The sequence below is a fragment of the Pleurodeles waltl genome, chromosome 8 (assembly GCF_031143425.1).
Source record: "Pleurodeles waltl isolate 20211129_DDA chromosome 8, aPleWal1.hap1.20221129, whole genome shotgun sequence".
Taxonomy (NCBI): domain Eukaryota; kingdom Metazoa; phylum Chordata; class Amphibia; order Caudata; family Salamandridae; genus Pleurodeles; species Pleurodeles waltl.
Window position 1 is genome coordinate 12,580,408 of NC_090447.1, and position 22,005 is coordinate 12,602,412.

General features: G+C 45.3%; 1 protein-coding gene across 1 annotated transcript in view; it reads right to left on the bottom strand.

Annotated features, from left to right (window-relative positions):
- Positions 1–726: 726 nt before the first annotated feature.
- Positions 727–22,005, bottom strand: part of LOC138249015 (extracellular calcium-sensing receptor-like) — an 87,574-nt gene continuing 66,295 nt past the window's right edge. The window contains exons 5-6 of the mRNA XM_069203072.1: positions 15,971–16,091; positions 727–1,670 (exon numbers count right to left, since the gene is read on the bottom strand). Of these exons, the coding sequence (XP_069059173.1) occupies positions 727–1,670; positions 15,971–16,091 (1,065 nt within the window). The remainder of the gene's footprint in view (positions 1,671–15,970; positions 16,092–22,005) is intronic.

The following is a 22,005-nucleotide window of genomic DNA, read 5'->3' on the forward strand; positions in this document are numbered from 1 at the left end:
GACCGTAGACATAACCAGTGAGTTGAGGCTGTGAGACAGTCAGAGATGTATTCATGCATGTTAGGTTTGAACTATCAAAACAGAGCAACCTCTACTAACACCAGAATAAACATGATGTGAGAAAGAAAAAGACTAGAAGATGCCCAGGCACTGACCCTTGTGTGACACTCAAAGGGAGAAGAGTGGATATAGACTTCTATTGGGTCCGAGTAGCTGCAACGGAGTGTTTGTGAGTGATCAAAACTCATCCAGGTGTGCTCTACCTACTGAAAAGGAGTGGCTCAAGAAATAATGGGTGTTCCACGCATGCACTAAGCAGACGGTGTGAAATGAGTGAAGGGAGGATAGACGTGTGAGGCGGTTGACAGCATGAAAACAGAATCTTTAAAGCTAGAGGAAGGTATTTACTATTGCTAGTTCTAACAGACTCCTGCAACCTCATTATTTATATGAGATTTATTATGTGGCATCCACCTTTTAGTCAGTTACCTTTCATACATCTCATACATACATCTTATAACTGATATGCAAACAAGGAAATGTATCTTTCTATCTATGGAAGTCTATATTCTGCATTGTTCAATCTAAATGCCCAACTGCAATAAATACTGATATGTCCACAGATCACAAACATGATTTTAAAAAGAATTTGTTAGATTTCTGCTCTTCATGCTACTTCTTCGTAAAACTAAACCTCAAAGACTACAGCAGGATCCGTTGTGGATTTCACCTTGTTTGTTTGCTACTCAAAGTTGACTGTTTGCTACTATAACTTGTTTTACCAACGAGATGTTCTCTGGTATTCACCTCTGGCCTTAGCAGCATAATATAACACTTGGGTATGAATATACAGCCGAGCAGTCCTGCGCTGGAGCACAGGATGGCAAACACCTCCACGGCCACCATGTACTTCCCGCGTGTGCTCAGGTACGCTGGGATGAAGGAGATCCACACACTGACAAACACCAGCATACTGAAGGTGATCAGCTTGGCCTCGTTGAAGCTTCCAGGCAGATTCCTTGAGAGAAAGGCCACTATAAAGCTGACTGTGGCCAGGAGGCCCATGTATCCCAGCATGAAGTAGAAGAAGATGGTGTTCCCTTCATTGCACTCAAAAATGATCTTCTCAGTGTATGAAGAAAAATTAAGTTCTGGAAAAGGTGGGGATGTCAACATCCAAGCAGCGCAAATAAGAACTTGAACTATAGAACCTGAGAAGATTATATAACTTGGTGTCTTTGATCCCAGCCATTTCCTTGCAGAGCTGTTTGGATTTGTTGCCCTGAACGCAATGACAACAACTATTGTTTTTGCTAAAACAGCAGAGACACTAAGGGTAAAAATGACCCCAAATACAGTTTGCTGTAACATGCAGGTGAGTTTTTTAGGACTGCCGATGAATATGAAGGAGCAGAGGAAGCAGAGGAGCAGTGCAACGAGGAGCAGGTAACTGAGACCACGGTTGTTGGCTTTGACAATGGGAGTGCCTCGGTACTTGATGAAGACACAAAGGACAGCAGCAGTGATGAAGGTTAACAAACTAGCGGTGACAGCAAGTGTTAGACCCAGCGGCTCTTCATATGAGAGGAACTCAACTTTTTTTTCAATGCATTGATCATGTTTCTCATTTGACCACTGGTCAGCAGGACATTTTATACATTCATCTGCGCCTTAATGAGAAAAAAAAGAAAGTTATCTCAACAGATGTACAATCTTTCATACATAGAATTAACTCATTCAGTGGAACTGCAAAAATGCTCTTGGTAGAAAACATCAACTATTCTTATTTATAAAGAATTATTATTATTATGCTTTTCTTTTCTCCAATGATTTAGGAGTATTTTCTTTATAGTGCAAGTGTCTATCAATTACTATACAGCCCGTAAGGTCTCCTTCATTTAACAGGGAGAATTCCTGGGTATATGCTCTTTTGCCTAACACGCAAAACATTGAGGGCCTGAGGAAGAGTAATTGCTATTTTATTTCTCCTCCCTGTTTCTCGTTCTTTTCTATTATTAGTTTTGTATAATTATCTCTATAGATCCATTTTTCTTTCTAGGAATTACTGCCTCAAGATTCCCCTTTCAGTCTTGAGCCCTGTGGAAGGAACAACCTTAATGATTGCTCCAGGTAGTCACCTTATGATGTTGACAAATCCACTTGTCTATGATTAGATGTAATGATCTTAGAAGTTGTTCTAAATACATCACATTCACTATTTCCTCCACAGCGGAGTTTTCTGGATTTAACTACTCATCAACAAAGTCTCAAAGTCTGTAAAACAGGACCTGGGCAGCTTCTTTCATTAACCTTTTAAATCTAAATTGAATTCTATAATCATGTGCTGTTTATTTGTTCCCAGAGCAATTACAATGATTTCATCTCTCAAGGGGCCAAGCAGCACTTTGAATAATTCTTTGAAGATTTGTGAAGAGGTCATTTGGGTCTTCACTAGGATTCAATCACTCATTCATCGGACTTGTAAAGTGCAGCACTGTCATCCAGACACTGAGGGGGCGGAGTCTCCATCGAAAAAGCCACTTTTTGAGTCTCCTCATGAAGTCCGCCAGGGAGGGAGCTATTCAGAGGTGGAGGGGCGTGATGCAATTTACATTTAACCATCATTTGACCATCGACCCCCATGTCGTGTGAGAGACTCCATTTTGTGCCCTGTTGTATTTTCCATATACAACTTGTTTTTCTCTTTACTTACAAAGAATAAGACAGTGCTTGAACATATGTGGGGTGCAGACTTGATAAGAGTTCACAAGGCTGAGATTGTTTTCACCAGAGGAATGTATGAATCTGTCTCTGAACAAAGATTGGAAGCCCGGTCAGCTTCTATGGGTGTTTTTTACACAGATGAAATACAGCCAGCGTTTATTTTCATAAGAGAGAGCAGAGGGTTGCTAGAAGCTTCTTCTTGAGGTGCTTTGAGGTACAAATGAGGGGAAGGCTTGGTACCAGTTGTAAACTCTTCTGTCCATCAACCACTTGTAAACTCCCCTGTCCATCAACCACTTGCAAAGTCCTCTGTCCATCAGCCACATGCTGAATTAAGACTTTCAATGGTGGATCTAAACTCGGTAATCACCTTAAAATGGTTAGTTTTTATTATCTTCTGTTTTCCCGTTTTTTATTTAATTTCTTCAAGCATGCAAAGCTAGATTACCTTTTGATTTTTCATCATACTGATCTGGTTCCACTGCAGGAGTTCTTCACCTACCAGGAGGTTGTCCATGGAAGAGAACAAAGGTGAGCAGAAATGGAAAATTATAAAATCAAAAAAGGGAAGAAATACAAAAGAAATCTCTATTTTTGTTTTCAAAAAACACCTTGTTGTAATTTACTTTTTTCTTTCTTTTTCAACAAACCTTTCCTCTTATCTTCTTCTTATCCTACTCCAGTTTGTTATTTAATGCTTTTTACTTTTTAATGAGGCCTTAGTTATGTTGCTTTTTCAAAACAACCAATGTGAATTTCTTATCAAACATACTTTCATGGGTGTATTTATTGATCACTCTTTAGATATGCCATCATTTATAAACCACCCTGACAACCCTGTACCATTCCTGAAGGCTTGTTTGGCCCACGGCTCATCTGGCTGCCTTTCTTGCTGGAGGAAAATGTTGCCATCAGTTGTCTTCTTCTGGATCCTCCTCAATGTCTGAGTCCTTCAGTGTTACTCCCTTTCTTGTTGCAGAATTCGGTCTTCCTTTGACTTTTTTTAGGACTGAGGTCATGACTCATTGCTCTGTTGCACCAGTCCTGCTGAGCCATACAGGAGGCGTCCAGTTCTTCAATAGCTCTTCCATCCTCTCCGGGTTCTCTGGTTTTCCTGGTTGGGACTGGGACTCTTGGTCTTTGGCTTCATTGGCTTTTCAACGTGATGTCCTTCATAGCCAAAGAAAATTCTGTTTTTACCTTTTTCCTTTTCAAAACCTTATTAAATTCTACCCCATTCATATTCTACCCCACTCTGTTTTCCTTTTTAGGTTCTACCCTTGTCATCTGATCTCACAGTTGTGGTACCGCCCGCATCACCTGTGTGAGATAATCATCTCAGATGTCTCTCCTCATCACAGAAACCCCAAATTATGGACAAATGAACACAACAGCTGGCAGTGCATTTTTTTCTCAAACTTATAATATGGACTCCTAAGCTCTTTCTCATTGGAAGAAACCCGTAAATATTCAAATTTGTGCACCAGAAAAATCTAAATTTCCTTGAAAATGTCTCAAAATTACAAATTTGAATTGCTGGCATTTTACATCTTTTTTTTAGGGGAGGGGAAGCATAAAACATACGGGACATTGGTTCACACAAAAAACAACTCTTGTTCACATTGAAAATAACTCACAAAGACCCATTCTCTACTCAAGCTAGTCTCCTGCTGGCACAAGACTTTTTATTGAAAGGCATGCACTTGGGTAAACAAAGTTACATGAGATACAAACAGTTCACAATACACCCCAAAAGAATGATGTCAATGCACAAAATTACCATCAAGCCCTGACTTTGGGGAAAGGGTTGATCCACTTTGGGTGTAAGCAAGTTCAACTATAATAAATAGAGGTTTGCAACCTCAAGCCACATCATGAACATTTTGTGCACCTACACCATGATGTACAATGAAGATATGCATCAATTTTTTCTACAATCACACTGTTTATAGTGAAGGTACAGCATAGGTACTAACACAGTAATATGAAGGCCTGATTTACTAAACTTTAGCGTGGGGCATTCTCCATGGTAAGTGATACAAATAAAAAGTCTAATTAACTTTCATGTGTAAAAGTTTTTTTGTGTTGAAAGTTGACATCACAAGACAAAAAGACAAAATGCCAATGACTTATGTAATGCCACACCTCTGATAATCTATATCACTAGAGAAACAGCAAAAACAACTCTAGGATTCCATGCTGAGCCAAATCTGCCTGGCTTTAGCATGGCAGGCATTTGTGTGCAATCCTCACACCGAAAGAAACCAGGTGCAAACAGTGGGAAAGTGGGGTATGGCATGAAAGTTTCAGAATTTCGTGAAAAAACTATGTTGGTTGAGTAGACGGAGAGTGTGTTCATTACCAAGCCCACGATGCTCAAGGGGTCCAGGGGCCCAGGGGATGATGTGTTAAAAGTTTGAACTTTTATATCCAGCCTGAAGGCTGAAGCCACCCACATTCCTTGGGGCCATCCCTGCTGATTATATTTATTGAGTGGCCTTCTGGCATCACTACTGCTACAGTAAGATACAAGATCTCACTTGAAATTAGATGACGTATATCCAAGCAATACTCTGTCGTATATCTATTATTTAGTAAGGTGGAATCATTTACACAATCTTTTTTCACTCAACTCATGCAAATAGGTCTCATTTGAGAGAATGTAGGTGTTGTATACGTATTTAATGTGTGGCCTTTTGTGCCACTCACACTTGTATCTTCACCATATGTATGCAGCATGCCATCTGGCCCTCACTCACCTCATCGTCATGCATCTCTGCACCCTGACACTGGGGCTGTGCATCAGGTTATAAATAAAAGTGGTCTGAATGCACAGGCTCAGACCACGGTGGCACACCACTCTCACCTCTATGCCATCCTTGGTTGTGCCAAATGCTTGGAGCATACTGGAGATGAGCACAGCCAGACTGATCTCCGTTCTGGCACTGTTAGTCACAAGAGGTACACCAATGCTGCTTGCCTCCTCCTGTGCGGGCAGTACAGGATATGCAGGAGTCCCCCCGAAGTCCACATTACTGCTGCTGGGGTAGGTCCTCATCTGCAGGCCTTCAGAGAGAGATATATGAATTGCTCCAATCCTGACAGAGTTTACCTCGAATCATATGAGGCAACAAGGCAATACGCTGCAGTTTCCTGCTTGCACCAACAGGATACAGCAATGCCTGATATGTGCATAAGAGGCAGTACTTAAATGTACACAGTGTCTGCTGCAAGAACACAATGAATACGCATGATAGCATTAGCCATAGATTGGCCAAGTCTAGCCACAGTGTTTTAGGAGTTAGGGATGCATAAAATAGGTGACACTATCTGAAGACTTGAGTAAATCATATCATCACCAATATGAGTTTGGGAGATAATGACCATAGCAGGGCAGCTAATAACCTTGCCCTGACACCCTCAAACAGCTGCAGAGCAAACAACTTTGCAGGGGTTTGAGGGGATGGAAGTTGATCTAAGATATTCAAAAGACAGTCCCTGATCAGCTGCTGGCGACACACTGTGTCAAATGCAAGTGATGATCAAGCACTCTATTCCAATTGACCTCAGGAGGGCACCTTTTTGATGATGAAGTCGAAGAGGAGCTTGTTTCCCCCTTTCAGCAATGAAGCCGATACGAGAAGTTACCAATCAAATGTGCAGGTCAGACACAGGCGCTGACTATGATAGCTCTCATCAACACAGGATTGTTGCTCAATATTATGAGTCTGAGTCAATATGGTAAACTTAAAGCTTGACCCAAACAAATGTCCACCATGACGAGATCTGTAGGTACAAGGGTCGTTCACCCCCTCCCTTGTCAGGAATATTTACCACACACATCAAACATGGCAGCATCGACAAACCAAAAAGAACAGATGATGGACGGAATGCAGAGCAAGTCAAACATTCACCCCCAGTCAAAAAGATCTGGGTTTAATACATTGTTTTTTTGCTCACCACGCCACCCCAGGTTGGACCCAGCCATATGCAAATCAGTCTTGACCCTGTTCCTCAAGGGAACAGTCAAGCCCGAACTGCCAAGCCAGGTCCTCCCTGGACCGGAAACAATCATCCTAGGACCGGTTTCAGGGTATCACCCTTCATCAGCCAGGCTAGCTTGATTCCAGTGGCACAGTGAGCACGGGACCCACGTCTGGGCATACCATTCCCACTTGGGGTGACAAATGCAAAAAGAACAGATGATGGACGTAATGCAGAGCAAATCAAACATTCACCCCCAGTCACAAAGATCTGGGTTTATTCCATCGTTTTTTTGCTCACCACGCCACCCCAGGTTAGACCCAGCCGTATGCAAATCAGTCTTGACCCTGTTCCTCATGGGAACAGTCCAGCCGGAACCACCAAGCCAGGTCCTCCCTGAATCGGAAACAAGCATCCTAGGACTGGTTTCAGGGTATCACCCTTCATCAGCTAGGGTAGCTTGAATCCAGTGGTGCAGTGAGCACGGGACCCACGTCTGGGCATACCCTTCCCACTTGGGGTGACAAATGCAAAAAGAACAGATGATGGACGGAATGCAGAGCAAATCAAACATTCACCCCCAGTGATGAAGGGTGATACCGTGAAAACGGTCCCAGGATGCCTGTTTCTGGTCCAGTGAAGACCTCAAGAGCACTCCACAAAATGCATCTGAAGTTGGGAGATTTATAGGAGTGGCAAACTACTGCAGCAGACTTACCCCAAACCAGGAAACAATATCTGAGTTCCTAAGAGCAGTGAGCAAAGTGAAAATCCTTTAGTTGTAGGAAGAGTGGCAGTAAAATGCATTTGAACTCATAAAGGATTTTTTTTTAATTACTATGAAGGTTTTCAACCCTAATCGAAATACTAAAAACATCATATTTGACAGCCCACTCCTCATGTAGGAAAAAGCATGAGTGTATGGAGTCCCATTGCATTTTCAACAGAGCATAGCCCTGTCAGAGGCAATAAAGAAGTACATTGAAAAGGAGCCACCCTTTCTAAACAGACAGTACATCAATGAAGTCGCAGATCACAAATACTTGATATTCCTCTTCATAGGACCTGCTGCACTAAGAAATGAGTACTCCAGCTGGAAAAATGCGAAGTCTCCCTGATATACAAACCAGGGGCCCTATTATACACCAGGTGCACTTTCCCTGTGTCTGCCACTGCAAACCTTCAAACAGGTGCGCCCGGCACAAACAGGGAAAGTCCCCCCTACAACTTCTGTAATACGGCCCCAGGATGTAACAATCCTGTAGATTATTTGTCAAAGCACCCCACTCAGAACAAACTGCCCTGCCCCTTCACAAGTGATGATAAATAACAGTAAAATACAATGATTACCTTGTGCAGACAGCCTACTCCAAGGTATGTCTCCAGAAAGGAATATAAGCAGCCACAACAAATCCATGGAAGCCATTCCTTGCAGATACGCAGAACAGAGAAAATGCTATTCAGAACCCACTTCAAGAACTATGGAAGATACTAAAGATGATTTGCATCACTAAAGTCATCATTTTTTATGAAGATGCAAGATCGTCCTCCCCTACCACAGAAGACACCGGATTTGAACATTTGCCACAATAAAGCATTAGGGAACACATAAGATGAAGGTTAAGATCAAGGAGAAGATATGTTTCCCTGACATGGATGTCTTGGTAGAGCAGGCTGCGACTGATTGCAGACAGTGCTAAGCCATGGGAGGGGCAGAGTGCCCCCCCCTTATGCTCACTGAAGGAAAGAGCACCAAACCCAGGAAGGAAGTAATTATGGACGTTCTCCTGTTGCCAGATGGGAAATACTGCCTCATCCTCATTGATGCACGTACTATATTTTCTGTCATAGAAAGAGTGCTGTCATCAGCTGTTGAACATCTACATCCAAAGAAGTGAAGATCAAAAAAGGGCCAAAGGATAGAATGTCAAGAATATTTAGACTCTGTTGAAGCTCGGCACCAGATAACCACTTATCATCAGCTGCATGCTAACAAGGATTTCAATAGGTTTATGAGAACACTAAACAGAACACAATACTACAAACCAAAGGGAAAGATCATCAGTTTGAAGATTAGGCCCACTTGGGATTGAGTTACATATGCTAGTACCTCTTGCACCTTAACTCAAATTCTATATTCATCTCTTGCTCTCTGGCTTACAAAACAAAAACCCTAATGAAACAAACTGAGCTGGTGAACAAAAAAAAGAACATGGTCTAGTATCTGTCACAGTTCACAAGGTTGATGTTAAATGATGAGATACTGCATGTGATATTTGTTTGCAGACAACTTGTCATACAAAGAGACCTGTTGTGTAGTTGTTTCAAGAGACCCCAATACTTAGGCCATCATTTCAACATTGGCAGTATTGACCGCCTACCGCCACTTTGACGGCTGCCAACATACCGCTGCCATGGCTACCAGCCGTCTACCGGTATCATGAACGCCGACGCTAATTCCGCCAGAATGCTGGCAGAACAACGCCGACGGTCATGGCGGCTGACGACGGTAAGGAGATGCTGCTGTCAGCAGCCTCCGCCATGGCAGCAAAACACCGCCGACCGTATCATTAGCAATGATACGGCCTGGTGGTGTTTTGCTGGCGCACGCTGCTGCTGGCAGCAGCGCCGCAGACCCTCTCCAGCCGGAGGACCCTCTGTAAGCAGGTAAGTCGGGTTCTCCTACCGGAGAGGGGAGTAGGGGGAGCAGTGTGTATGGGTGGGGGGGTGTATTTGGGGGGTGTTGTGTGTATGTATTGGTATGCGTGCATGAGGGTGTGAGTTGCATAGGATGCATGCATGGATGAGTGATTGTGAGCGTTGTGTGTTGTGAATGCATGTGTATGACAAGGTATTTTGGTGTGTGTTGCGATGTGTGGGTATGTATGTGTGCATGCATGGGTGGTAGTGGGTATGCGTGTGTGCATGTGTGTATATGGGTGCGCGTGTGTTTATGTGAGGGGGCAAGAGAGGGAGGTGGGGCGGGGAGGGACTCTGAAGAGGTAGGCGGGGGAGACCCCTATCAGTGCCACGGAAGGGATTCCCTGGCACTGATTGGGCCTACAGCCATGGTTTTCGTGGCGGTAGGTTTGGCACGCAAACCATGCCGGTAGACCGGGTCGGAATCCCGAGGGTGGGATTGTGGCGGCTGCCGGGCTTGAGACCGAAGTCTCCAGCCCAACAGATGTTACCCCCCTGGCGGTCGGTGTGTTAAAGTGGCATATTTGGATGGTGGTAATGGCCGTGGTCCAAATGGCATTTTTTTTACCGTCGGCCTATTAGCGGTCTTACTGCCGCTTTAACACCGACCTCCAGGGGTGTAATGAGGGCCTTAGTTTCTAAACTCTAAAGAGTGACATGATTACCTTATATCTCTCACCAGTATGGATCAGGCCAATATTTAAATTAAAGCAAATTGTAACAACTTGAGATGCTGCAACTTTGTGAACCCTTGTCAAGTAATTGGATCTGCCTCGAAAGGTACATCTAGTAGCCAGTAAAATAAGTAACTATGCATCACAAGGCTAATGCAATATTACTGAATTATTCCACTTATGCTGGTGTAATTAAAATTAGGCCCATGCCTAGTAGCCACTTGAAGTATTGTAACCTTGTGAAAGTCATGTTAGGCTATTCCATTGGTCTTCAGAGGGCCAGCTAGTAAGAATTTGAGAACACTGCAACCTTGTGTATGACTTGTCAACAGCTGGCTCTGACTGCAGCATTGTGGACTACTTTTGAAGCTTCTCAATTGAGGGGGCCCTTTAGTAATGTCTTGTGGGAATTCAGCCTTGTTAAAGACTTCAGGTTGCTGCTTTTGATTCAGGAAGAACAACAAGCAATTTCTATAAATATGCAGCAATGCAAGAACCCAGACCTATTGGCTTTTCCAAAGCGTGTTTCAGAGTCTGGCCTACCTTGAGTATCTCATGCAATCCACCTTAATATTTCTCTCTTTAATGATGTCTCACCACCTAGCAAAGTGAACCTGGTTCCTCACCTGGAAAGGAGACGAGGAAACATTATACTCCCCCTCTACTACCTTAGATAACTGATCCATTTTCTTTTTAATTTCTAGTGAAATCACTTATGCTGGTTCTGCGCCTGCAGATAGAGGAGACAGGAGTCACTGCCTATTCCACCTTGGATGCCTGCTTGACAGCTCTCTCTCCTTCAGTGATTATATAATATTTACAGGGGGCCAAAGGGGGGATTTAAATGATTCTCACCTTCCTTGTCTCTTATTGCCTGGAGTTCCCCTGATTTCCCAGGATTTCATTAATGTTGCTATAGTTGTATAACCTAGTAATCTCTCCCAATATTACCTCCTTTCAAACCATAGCTCTGTCCTTCTGTCCTCAGGTCCTCGGACCATGAAAAATAAATGTTTCTTCCTCGGACCATGAAAAATAAATGTTTCTTCTATCTCTGGTAATGTTTCTCACATTCCCCTTTTTCTCTCTGAGTTTTTGTCAATAGAGCACCACCACCGTCCAGCCTCTCAACACTCTCCCTGACTGGCTGCCTTTCGTCCAACTGTAGTCAATATCCTACCTATGGGAGTCAACCATGAGTGCTCCATCTCCCATGAGAAGTGCCATTTGACTCTGACAGTTTCTTTCTACTGTGCTGATGTGTTTATTGTGTCTGCCTCTAATTCCCCAGCTTGTTGTTATTTGACTATCCTTGTCTCTGATATTATTTTACCCTGGCTTGGGATAACACCCTGGGTGAGTCTGCATGCGTTAGCAAAGCCCTGGGAAAATCATGCATTATAGTCCCTAAAGTACTAATGTTTGTGGGGATGCTGTGACACTAAGGCGAGGATTTACTAACTTGTCATGCAACGCAATGCAGTAAGGCACTTTGCTGTACTGCTTTGTTTGTAAGGTAGAACTAAGATATGTTGCACTTCTGCTCCCTCTTTGCTCTGGTGCATTTTAGGTTGCCTACCGCCACAGCAAGCAGCTTTGTGCCATAGTGCAAGGGAAGCGTGTTGCAGGCAGGGTAGTTTTAGAGACAAAACAATCTTGCTGCTCCCCTTCCCAGCCAAAGTCATTGAGAAGGTCATCAATGGCCAACTCACCAAAATCATCAAAACTAACCACAACCATGGACCCCTCACAATCAGGCTTCAGAAGCAACTGCAGCACCGAGACTGCACTTCTTGCTGCAACAGGTGACATCTGCACTCTCCTCAACCAAGGCAAACCCACAGCCTTATTCCTCCTGGACCTTTTTGCCTCCTTCAACACTGTCTCCCACCACACCCTGTGCACAATACTCCACGACTTCAGCATCAATGACAAAGCATTAGAGTGGATTCTCTCCTTTACCACCGGCTGAACCCAGAGAGTCAAGCTCCCACCATTCTCCTCAGAACCTATAGAAATCACCTGAGGAGATTCTTAGGGCTTCTCTCCTAGCCCCGCCATCTTCAACATTTACATGGCCCTGCTTGCAGACATAGGCCCTCATTCTGACCTTGGCGGGCGGCGGAGGCCGCCCGCCAAAGTCCCGCCGTCAGGTTACCGTTCCGCGGTCGAAAGACCGCGGCGGTAATTCTGACTTTCCCGCTGGGCTGGCGGGCGGTCGCCTTCAGACCGCCAGCCAGCCCAGCGGGAAAGAGGCTTCCACGATGAAGCCGGCTCGGAATCGAGCCGGCGGAGTGGAAGCTGTGCGACGGGTGCAGTTGCACCCGTCGCGTATTTCACTGTCTGCGCAGCAGACAGTGAAATACATGTAGGGGCCCTCTTACGGGGGCCCCTGCAATGCCCATGCCAGTGGCATGGGCACTGCAGGGGCCCCCAGGGGCCCCGCGACCCCCCTACCGCCATCCGGATCTCGGCGGTCCGACCGCCGGGATCTGGATGGCGGTAGGGGGGGTCGGAATCCCCACGGCGGTGCAGCAAGCTGCGCCGCCGCGGAGGATTCAATGGGGCCGCGGTACACTGGCGGGACCCCGCCAGTGGTGCCGGTCCGACCGCGGCTTTACCGCCGCTGTCGGAATCCCCATTGGAGCACCGCCGGCCTGTCGGCGGTGCTCTCGCGGTCCTCCGCCCTGGCGGTCAAAGACCGCCAGGGTCAGAATGACCACCATAGTCAGAAGCCACGGACTCCACATCGTACTTCTCCTATGCTGATGGCACCCAGCTGATTCGCTCCCTCACCAACTAACCTCCAGCCACTAAGAGTAACTTTCACAACAGGATGAAGGCAGTCGTCCGCAGGATGAAGGACAGCTGCCTCAAACTCAAGTCTGAAAAAACTGAAGTCCTCATCCTGGGCCTCACCCATCCACCTGTGATGACTCCTATTGGCCCGCATTGCTTGGAACCCCCCATTCCCATGGACAACGCACCTTAAATCAACATCATCCTCAATGACTCACTCTTGATGAAAAATCAAATTAATGCAGTCGCATCTTCCTGCTTCCACATGCTTCATCTGCTTCAGAAAATGTTCAAGTGGATTCTCACCGAGTCCAGGAGAATGGTCACCAGGTGCTCGTCAGCAGCATGCTCGACTGCTGCAATGCAGTCTATGCCAGAACCACCCAAAAACTCCAAAAGAAATTACAGAGAATCCAGAACTCCTAGGCAGACTTATCCTGAACATACCCCCTCGCAGCTACATCTCCGGGACCTTCATTGTCTCCTGATCAACTAAAGAATTACCTTCAAGCTCCGCATGAATGCCTACAAGTCCCTCCACAACATCGGACCTGCATACCTCAACCACCGCCTTTCCTACTATACACCCACCAGACATCTCTGCTCTGCCGACCTTGCCCTGCCACTATTTCAAATATCTGCAAAAACTCAACCTGAGGAGGATCTTTCTACCTCGCTTCGTAGACCTGGAACTCTCTACCGCTACATCTTAGGCAATCACCCTCACTGCCTCATTTCAGGAAGGACCTCAACACCTGATTCTTCGACTGAACAACCCCCCTCCAGTGCCTCGAGACCCTAACGGGGGTCAAGAACCATTGTTAGATTGATTGATTGATAGAGGCATATTCCTCTTTCTATATGTGCTGCAGAATGGAAAGAGAAAATAACAAGCAGAAAGTAAGATATTTCTCTTTGTCACAACTCTTTTAGGAAGGCACACCATTCTACAGTAGAGCAAACCCATGTTTACTGTCTTTAGTAAATCTGGGTTTGCATCAAAATGCATAAGTGGATGCATTTGAATGCCATGCTTAATCATGTAACACCTATTTGACACAGGGTAACGCAAGGCACGTCAATGCTTTATATATGTGACACAGTGAAAGATTTTTGGCCAAAGATCCTCTGCACTTTTTTTTTACTTTGTTATGTCTTTGATGTATGATGGAGACATCAATGACCCTGTCAAATACGGCATTTCACAAGTCATGCTTCTACCCTCCTTCAATGGAGTAGACTATGTTCTCCTTCAACAAACACCCACAGAAGGTAAATCCATGGATGGAAATCTCCATCCACATAGATGTATTCTTACACCTAGGCATCTCTAACTAAAATGTAATTCCGTATTCAGGAGATGCACACCTAGTAGTAGGAATATCTGTCCATCCACTCCCCTATGTAGGGAGGTGGGGACAGATGCAATTCAAAGTACAAGTATAAAGTTACCACTAGTAACTGTACAGACATTTCTATGTAGAACTACACATCTAAAAGAAATGGGAAATATACATCATATGGTAAAAAAATAAAAACTTGAAAAACATCACTACTTGAAACATATAAATAGAGGTCAAACCCTATGCTCTGATGTCTTGCCTCTTAACTGTGAGAGGTTGTGAATCCAGTCACCTTCTACAATTGTGTTGTATGTTTGTCTTAACATTACATGTGAAATGCATAATTTATTATAGTTTGTGAGTAATTTTCATTTGTGTAATTATTTATATGTGTACGACTGTTAAGGTTACACTTTTCTAATGTGATTTGCATAGGTGATTTGCTTTGGTTTGTATACTCAAGGTAACATATCATGCAGAGACCATACTCATGGTAGGGGCAAGGAAATGTGATCATATAACCCTTTTGCTGACTACACTAAAGTAGCTACAGTTTGAAGAAAGAAAAATATTCAAGCAAACATGTAGCACCTACAAAGTTATTTATAAAGGCACCCAAACTATTTTGGTGGCCAACACACTCTCAGACACTCACATATACTACAACTGGAGACCCAAACTTATACCTTCATCTGAGAGTTTGACCCAAAACAGGAGAGAAAAATGTATACAAGGGGGAAAAAGTGGAGGAGAAAGACCGAAAAAGAGTGACAAAGGGCTCCACATTTTAATTGTGATCAAACCCCACTGTCTGACCGCCGGAACTGCAGTTTGTTGCAGAGCGCCAGTCTGGCGGTGCCGGCGGTCTGAATCCTCTAGGGCAGCTCTGCAATCAGCGCTGCCCTGGGGATTACGACCCCCATGTCACTGTGACCATGCAAAGGCTGGCAGAGATGAGGTGCTGGGGGCGTGGGCAGTGCAGGGTCCCCTGAAAAGTGCACTGCAACATTGCTGCCGGCTCGATTACAAGCCTGTGTCACTGTTGCAGTGAGTTTCCTGCTGTTCCAGCAGGGCTAAACGATATTTCACCTGCTGGCCCAATGGGGAACTCTTGATATGGCCAGCGGGAGGACAAAGGGACTGGCTGTCTTCCATCCAAAAGAGTTTGGCCTCTGTCACCCGCCAAACTCTTAATGAGGCCAGAGTGTCTAGTGGTAGATTTAGGAGGTATACAGTAGACTGATGTCTGGAGTGAGATTCTGAGAGTTTGGGCCCTGATATTTAATACTACTTTCAACAAAGGAAACACTATAAAGCAACCATTGTCTGGAATGTCACTTAAGATCTGGCACTCATTTTTGCCCTTCTTCAGACCTTTGACTTTCTAAAAGCCCTTCAAAAAGTAGTGAAGTCCTTTCTATTCCAATATTACTCTCCTATTTAACTGGACCTCACTTCCTATCATTTCCTATTGTATCATCAGTAATTGAATTTCTGTTCTATTTTAAATGTGCCAATTTGTTCTCTCCACTGGTTTATATGCATTTTTCCTTACAAGAAACGTCTAGTGAGGTCAGTTCACAACATACTGTATGAAACTGCTAAATAAATGAAAGAAACAGTTTTAGTGCCACACATTTAAACAAGAGGGTATTATTACTTAGAGCCCATGTTTCTGTCTTTGTTATGGCATACTACTTATACTTGAAGATTGTTTTCAAAAGTGCTGTGTCTCAGAAGTCTCACCAGGGTCAGTGACCTCTCCTTCAGAGCAGAGAAGGCACTCGAAGCAGCACACAGGCTTCCCTTCCTTCACTGCCTTTCTGTACCCAGGAAGACACTTCTCACTGCACACAGAATGTGGAACCTGCACAAGTAACACAAAGAAAATGCTGTTGTAGAGGACTACCATTAAGTTGTGAGAGCTAAAGGTGACACAGAGAGAGCATTAACAGGAAACCTTAGACCTTAGGCCTAGGGGACTCAAGGAGAACTGGGCATTTCTTGTGACATATATTTTGTGTCTCTGGAACCACAGGAAGTTGGATTTTGCTGAGGTCCATTGAACTGCTGAACATCCACATTTAAGGGTAACCGTTCCAAACAAAGTTTACTCTTGGACATGGGTCTCTATGTAAGAGGCCCACAATGGCACACCACACACATACACTTACCTGCAGCTTACCTGGGAAGGTCTTCCCCCTCCAGTGGTATCTCTGTGGTGTGGGTGGTGGTGATGCTGGGGGTAGGGGTGGGCATCTTTGTGCCCATTTCATGGTATTTCTCCATGGAAATGGGCCTACCCGCACATTAATGTCGGGTCTGATTAGGCATTAAATAATGGTGCTAAGGTGGCTTAGCGCCATTATTTAGGGTTGCCTCCTACTTGCACGTCGTTTGAGCATTGGGAGTTAAGTATGGTGCTGGGGCGCTAGCGTCTTTTTTGGGAAGGGAACGCCTACCTTGCAAATCATTGACATAGAGTGGATTGAGTCAAGGTATAAATATGGAGTTAAGTTAGCGTCCCTTTAGCGTCAAAATTAATGACGTTAAGGCGATGCTAACCTTTCACAAATATGGGCCTAAATGCTACTAGTGGGCCTGCAGCAGTGATTTTGCCACACACTTAATACTTAATTAGCACTTAAAACATGTCTCATGCCTGCCATTGGAGAGCCGTGTGTGCAGATTTAAACTGCCATTGAGACCTGACAGGGTAAACCTTTTGACAAGCCCAAACCTTCTTTTTTAGTACATATGAGTCACTTATTGGGTAGGCCCTTGACAGACTAAAGATCAGGGACAATGTATGTAAAAAGTAGGACATGTACTTTCAAATTTTGCATGGACTAGTAGTCCTCATATTGTTTTTCACTACTGCAAGGCCTCTCAACGATAGGATAACATTGGAGTCACCCAATTACATTATGTAAGTGCAACTTTCAAAATGAAGCAATGACCAGACCATGTTTGGTATCTCTGGAATCACAATTTAAATTTCTAACTCATAATGAAGTTGGGTTTTAAATTGCAATACTGTAAATGCCACTTTTAGAAAGCTTGAAACACAACCAAAAAAATGCCAATGCTGACACTATTTAATCAAAAACAACATTTCAAATGGGATCACACAACATAATTATCCTGATCACCATTTTAATTTAATATCTCAAGAAAAAATCACACTATTGAACTGTTCTGCAAGAGGCTATCAGTGTCGGGGGAACACCAGCTTTACAGCGCAAATGGTTATCTTGGAAATCATTCACATGACTGATTGTGCCTTTCATTAGACTATGGTTCTAAGCATTGTCTTACTGTAACCATGGATTATCTACGAAGTGACTTTAACTAGATCTCAAGAGCTCTAGGTACCTGGAACAAATCAAGAATGATTAATGCAATGTTTTCATTTTAGCTATTTATGAAATGTCACATAATGTCTAGAAATGCAAGAACTTTCTAGAATACTGTTTTAGAACAAACACTGCTTTTTTAACATGAGGACAAAACAATCTGAAACATTCCCTGGAAAGCAATTGGAATTGCACTAGGGAATTAGGAGCCAGATGTAGCAATTTCCGAATCGCAAAATCGTATGCAGAACGGTGTCTCAGACACCGTCTGCGAATCGCAATGGGGTCGGAAAGACCCACCTCATTAATATTAATGAGGTGGGTCACATTTTTCGACCCCCATTGCAATTCCCTGCACTCACAGGGATGGTGGCCTGCTGGAGACAGCAGACCTCCATGTCTGTGACTGCTTTTTAAATAAAGCATTTTTTTTTTTGGATTGCAGCCCGTTTTTCTTAAAGGAAAACGAGTTGCAATGCAAAAAAATAACGAAACCATTTGTTTTTTTAGAGTAGGCAGTGGTCCATTGGACCACTGCCTGCTCTGAAAAAACATTTATGGCAACATTCACAAAGGGGAAGGGGTCCCATGGGGACCCCTTCCCTTTTGCGAATGGGTTACCACCAGTGTGACACTGGTGGTAACTGCAAATTGCTTTGTGATCGCGTTTGCGGTCACAAAACAATTTAGCATTGCGGTGCGAGTCGCAAACAGGAAGGGGACACCCCTTCCTATTTGCGAGTTCCATTCCCATTTTGCGAGTCGGTACTGACTCGCAAAATGGGAATGAGCATCGCAATGCGCGTTTTGTATGGCACAAACTGCGATTTTCGCAGTTTGCGCCATGCAAAACGCTATCTACATCTGGCACTTAATGTGCACATAGACCGTCACATTCTGAATTTATCATCTTTACAGGAAACCCATAGGCTCAGGATAAATGTGTGTACTTCAACAAACATTACACATCAAAGTATTTACTTGTCATGAAATGATCGCACACACTGTTGCTGATTTAAACACCAAGTTTTACATGCAGGAGATCAATCAATCAATCAATCAAAAAAATGTGTAGAGCACGCTACTCACTCGTGAGGGTCTCAAGGCGCTGGGGGGGGGATTAAGGGGGAGAGGTAGGGTCACTGATCGAACAACCATGTCTTGAGGTTCTTTCTTAAGAGCAGGGGGTCTTTGGTTTTGCGAAGGTTGGTGGGGAGGGAGTTCCAGGTTTTGGGGGCGAGGTAGGAGAAGGACCTGCCTCCTGTGGTGGTGCATTGGATGCGGGGGACTGTGGCTAGCGTGAGGTCAGCTGATCGGAGGTTGCGTGTGAGAGTGTGGAAGTTCACTCTTTTGTTGAGGTAGGTTGGACCGGTGTTGTGAGGGATATGTGTGCATGGATGAGGATCTTGAATGTGATTCTCTTGTCTATGGGGAGCCAGTGAAGGGATTTGAGGCGTGGTGAGATTTGTTTGTGGCGGGGGAGGCCAAGGACGAGGCGTGCAGCTGTGTTCTGGATTCTCTGGAGTTTGCGTTTGAGTTTGAGTGTTTTGCCGGCGTAGAGGGCGTTACCGTAGTCCAGTCTGCTGATGATGAGTGCATGGGTGACTGTCTTCCTGGTCCCTAAGGGAATCCATTTGAAGGATTTTTTTTAGAGTGCGGAGTGTGTGCAAGCAGGAGGAGGTTAGAGCATTGATTTGCTGTGTCATGGAGATGGAGGGGTCCAGGATGATGCCGAGGTTGCGTGCATGGTTTGCAGGGGTGGGTGCGGGGCCTAGGGCGGTGGGCCACCAGGAGTCGTCCCATGTGGTTTTGTTGGGGCCGAAGATGATGATCTCGGTTTTGTTGGAGTTGAGCTTGAGGTGGTTAGTGGTCATCCAGTTGGTGGTGTCGAGGAGAGCAGCGTGTAGGTTGGTTTTGGTGGTGGTGGGGTTGCGGGTGAGGGAGAGGATGAGTTGGGTGTCATCTGCATAGGAGAGGATAGTTATTCTGTGTGCTCGGAGGGTGTTGGCTAAGGGGATCATGTAGATGTTGAAGAGTGTGGGGCTGAGGGAGGACCCTTGGGAGACTCCGCAGGTGATGTTGGTAGTGTTGGAGTGGAAGGGTGGAAGGCGGACTCTCTTTGTCGACTTTGGTCCTGATGACGTCAGTGCATGCAATGAGGTTTCCGTGCTGTGGTTCTTGCGGAACCCGGATTGTGAGGGGTTGTAGGAGGCTGGACTGGCTTGTAGTGAGTACCAAGGGGTACTTGCACCTTGCACCAGGCCCAGTTATCCCTTATTAGTGTATAGGGTGTCTAGCAGCTTGGGCTGATAGATAATGGTAGCTTAGCAGAGCAGCCTAGGCTGAACTAGGAGACGAGTGAAGCTCCTACAGTACCACTAGTGTCACTTGCACAATATCATAAGAAAACACAATACACAGATATACTAAAAATAAAGGTACTTTATTTTTATGACAATATGCCAAAGTATCTCAGTGAGTACCCTCAGTATGAGGATAGCAATTATACACAAGTTATATGTACACAATACCAAAAATATGCAGTATAGTCTTAGAAAACAGTGCAAACAATGTACAGTTACAATAGGATGCAATGGGGACACATAGGGATAGGGGCAACACAAACCATATACTCCAAAAGTGGAATGTGAACCACGAATGGACCCCAAACCTATGTGACCTTGTAGAGGGTCGCTGGGACTATTAGAAAATAGTGAGAGTTAGAAAATTAGCCCTCCCCAAGACCCTGAAAAGTGAGTGCAAAGTGCACTGAAGTTCCCCAAAAGACAAAGAAGTCGTGATAGAGGAATAATGCAGGAAAGACACAAACCAACAATGCAACAACTGTGGATTTCCAATCTAGGGTACCTGTGGAACAAGGGGACCAAGTCCAAAAGTCACAAGCAAGTCGGAGATGGGCATATGCCCAGGAAATGCCAGCTGTGGGTGCAAAGAAGCTTCTACTCGACAGAAGAAGCTGCGGTTTCTGAAGGAACGAAAAGGGCTAGAGACTTCCCCTTTGGTAGACGGATCCCTCTTGCCGTGGAAAGTCGTGCAGAAGTGTTTTCCCGCCAAAAAAACGCCAACAAGCCTTGCTAGCTGCACATCGTGCGGTTAGCGTTTTTGGAAGCTGCTGTGGCCCAGGAGGAACCAGGAGGTCGCAAATTGGACCAGGAGAGAGAGGGGACATCGAGCAAGACAAGGAGCCCTAATGCAGGTTAGAGTGCCGTGGACCCAGGCTTGGCTGTGCACGAAGGATTTCCGCCGGAAGTGCACAGGGGCCGGAGTAGTTGCAAAAGTCGCGGTTCCCAGCAATGCAGTCTAGCGAGGTGAGGCAAGGACTTACCTCCACCAAACTTGGACTGAAGAGTCACTGGACTGTGGGAGTCACTTGGACAGAGTTGCTGGATTCGAGGGACCTCGCTCGTTGTGCTGAGAGGAGACCCAAGGGACCGGTAATGCAGCTTTTTGGTGCCTGCGGTTGCAGGGGGAAGATTCTGTCGACCCACGGGAGATTTCTTCAGAGCTTCTGGTGCAGAGAGGAGGCAGACTACCCCCACAGCATGCACAAGCAGGAAAACAGTCGAGAAGGCGGCAGGATCAGCGTTACAGAGTTGCAGTAGTCGTCGTTGCTACTATGTTGCAGTTTTGCAGGCTTCCAGCGCGGTCAGCAGTCGATTCCTTGGCAGAAGGTGAAGAGAGAGATGCAGAGGAACTCTGATGACCTCTTGCATTCGTCATCTAAAGTTTCCCCAGAGACAGAGACCCTAAATAGCCAGAAAAGAGGGTTTGGCTACCTAGGAGAGAGGATAGGCTACTAACACCTGAAGGAGCCTATCAGAAGGAGTCTCTGACGTCACCTGGTGGCACTGGCCACTCAGAGCAGTCCAGTGTGCTGGCAGCACCTCTGTTTCCAAGATGGCAGAGGTCTGGAGCACACTGGAGGAGCTCTGGACACCTCCCAGGGGAGGTGCAGGTCAGGGGAGTGGTCACTCCCCTTTCCTTTGTCCAGTTTCGCGCCAGAGCAGGGGCTAAGGGGTCCCTGAACCGGTGTAGACTGGCTTATGCAGAATTGGGCACATCTGTGCCCAAGAAAGCATTTCCAGAGGCTGGGGGAGGCTACTCCTCCCCTGCCTTCACACCATTTTCCAAAGGGAGAGGGTGTAACACCCTCTCTCAGAGGAAGTCCTTTGTTCTGCCATCCTGGGACAAGCCTGGCTTGACCCCAGGGGGGCAGAAACCTGTCTGAGGGGTTGGCAGCAGCAGCAGCTGCAGTGAAACCCCAGGAAGGGCAGTTTGGCAGTACCAGGGTCTGTGCTACAGACCACTGGGATCATGGAATTGTCCCAATAATGCCAGGATGGCATAGAGGGGGCAATTCCATGATCTTAGGCATGTTACATGGCCATATTCGGAGTTACCATT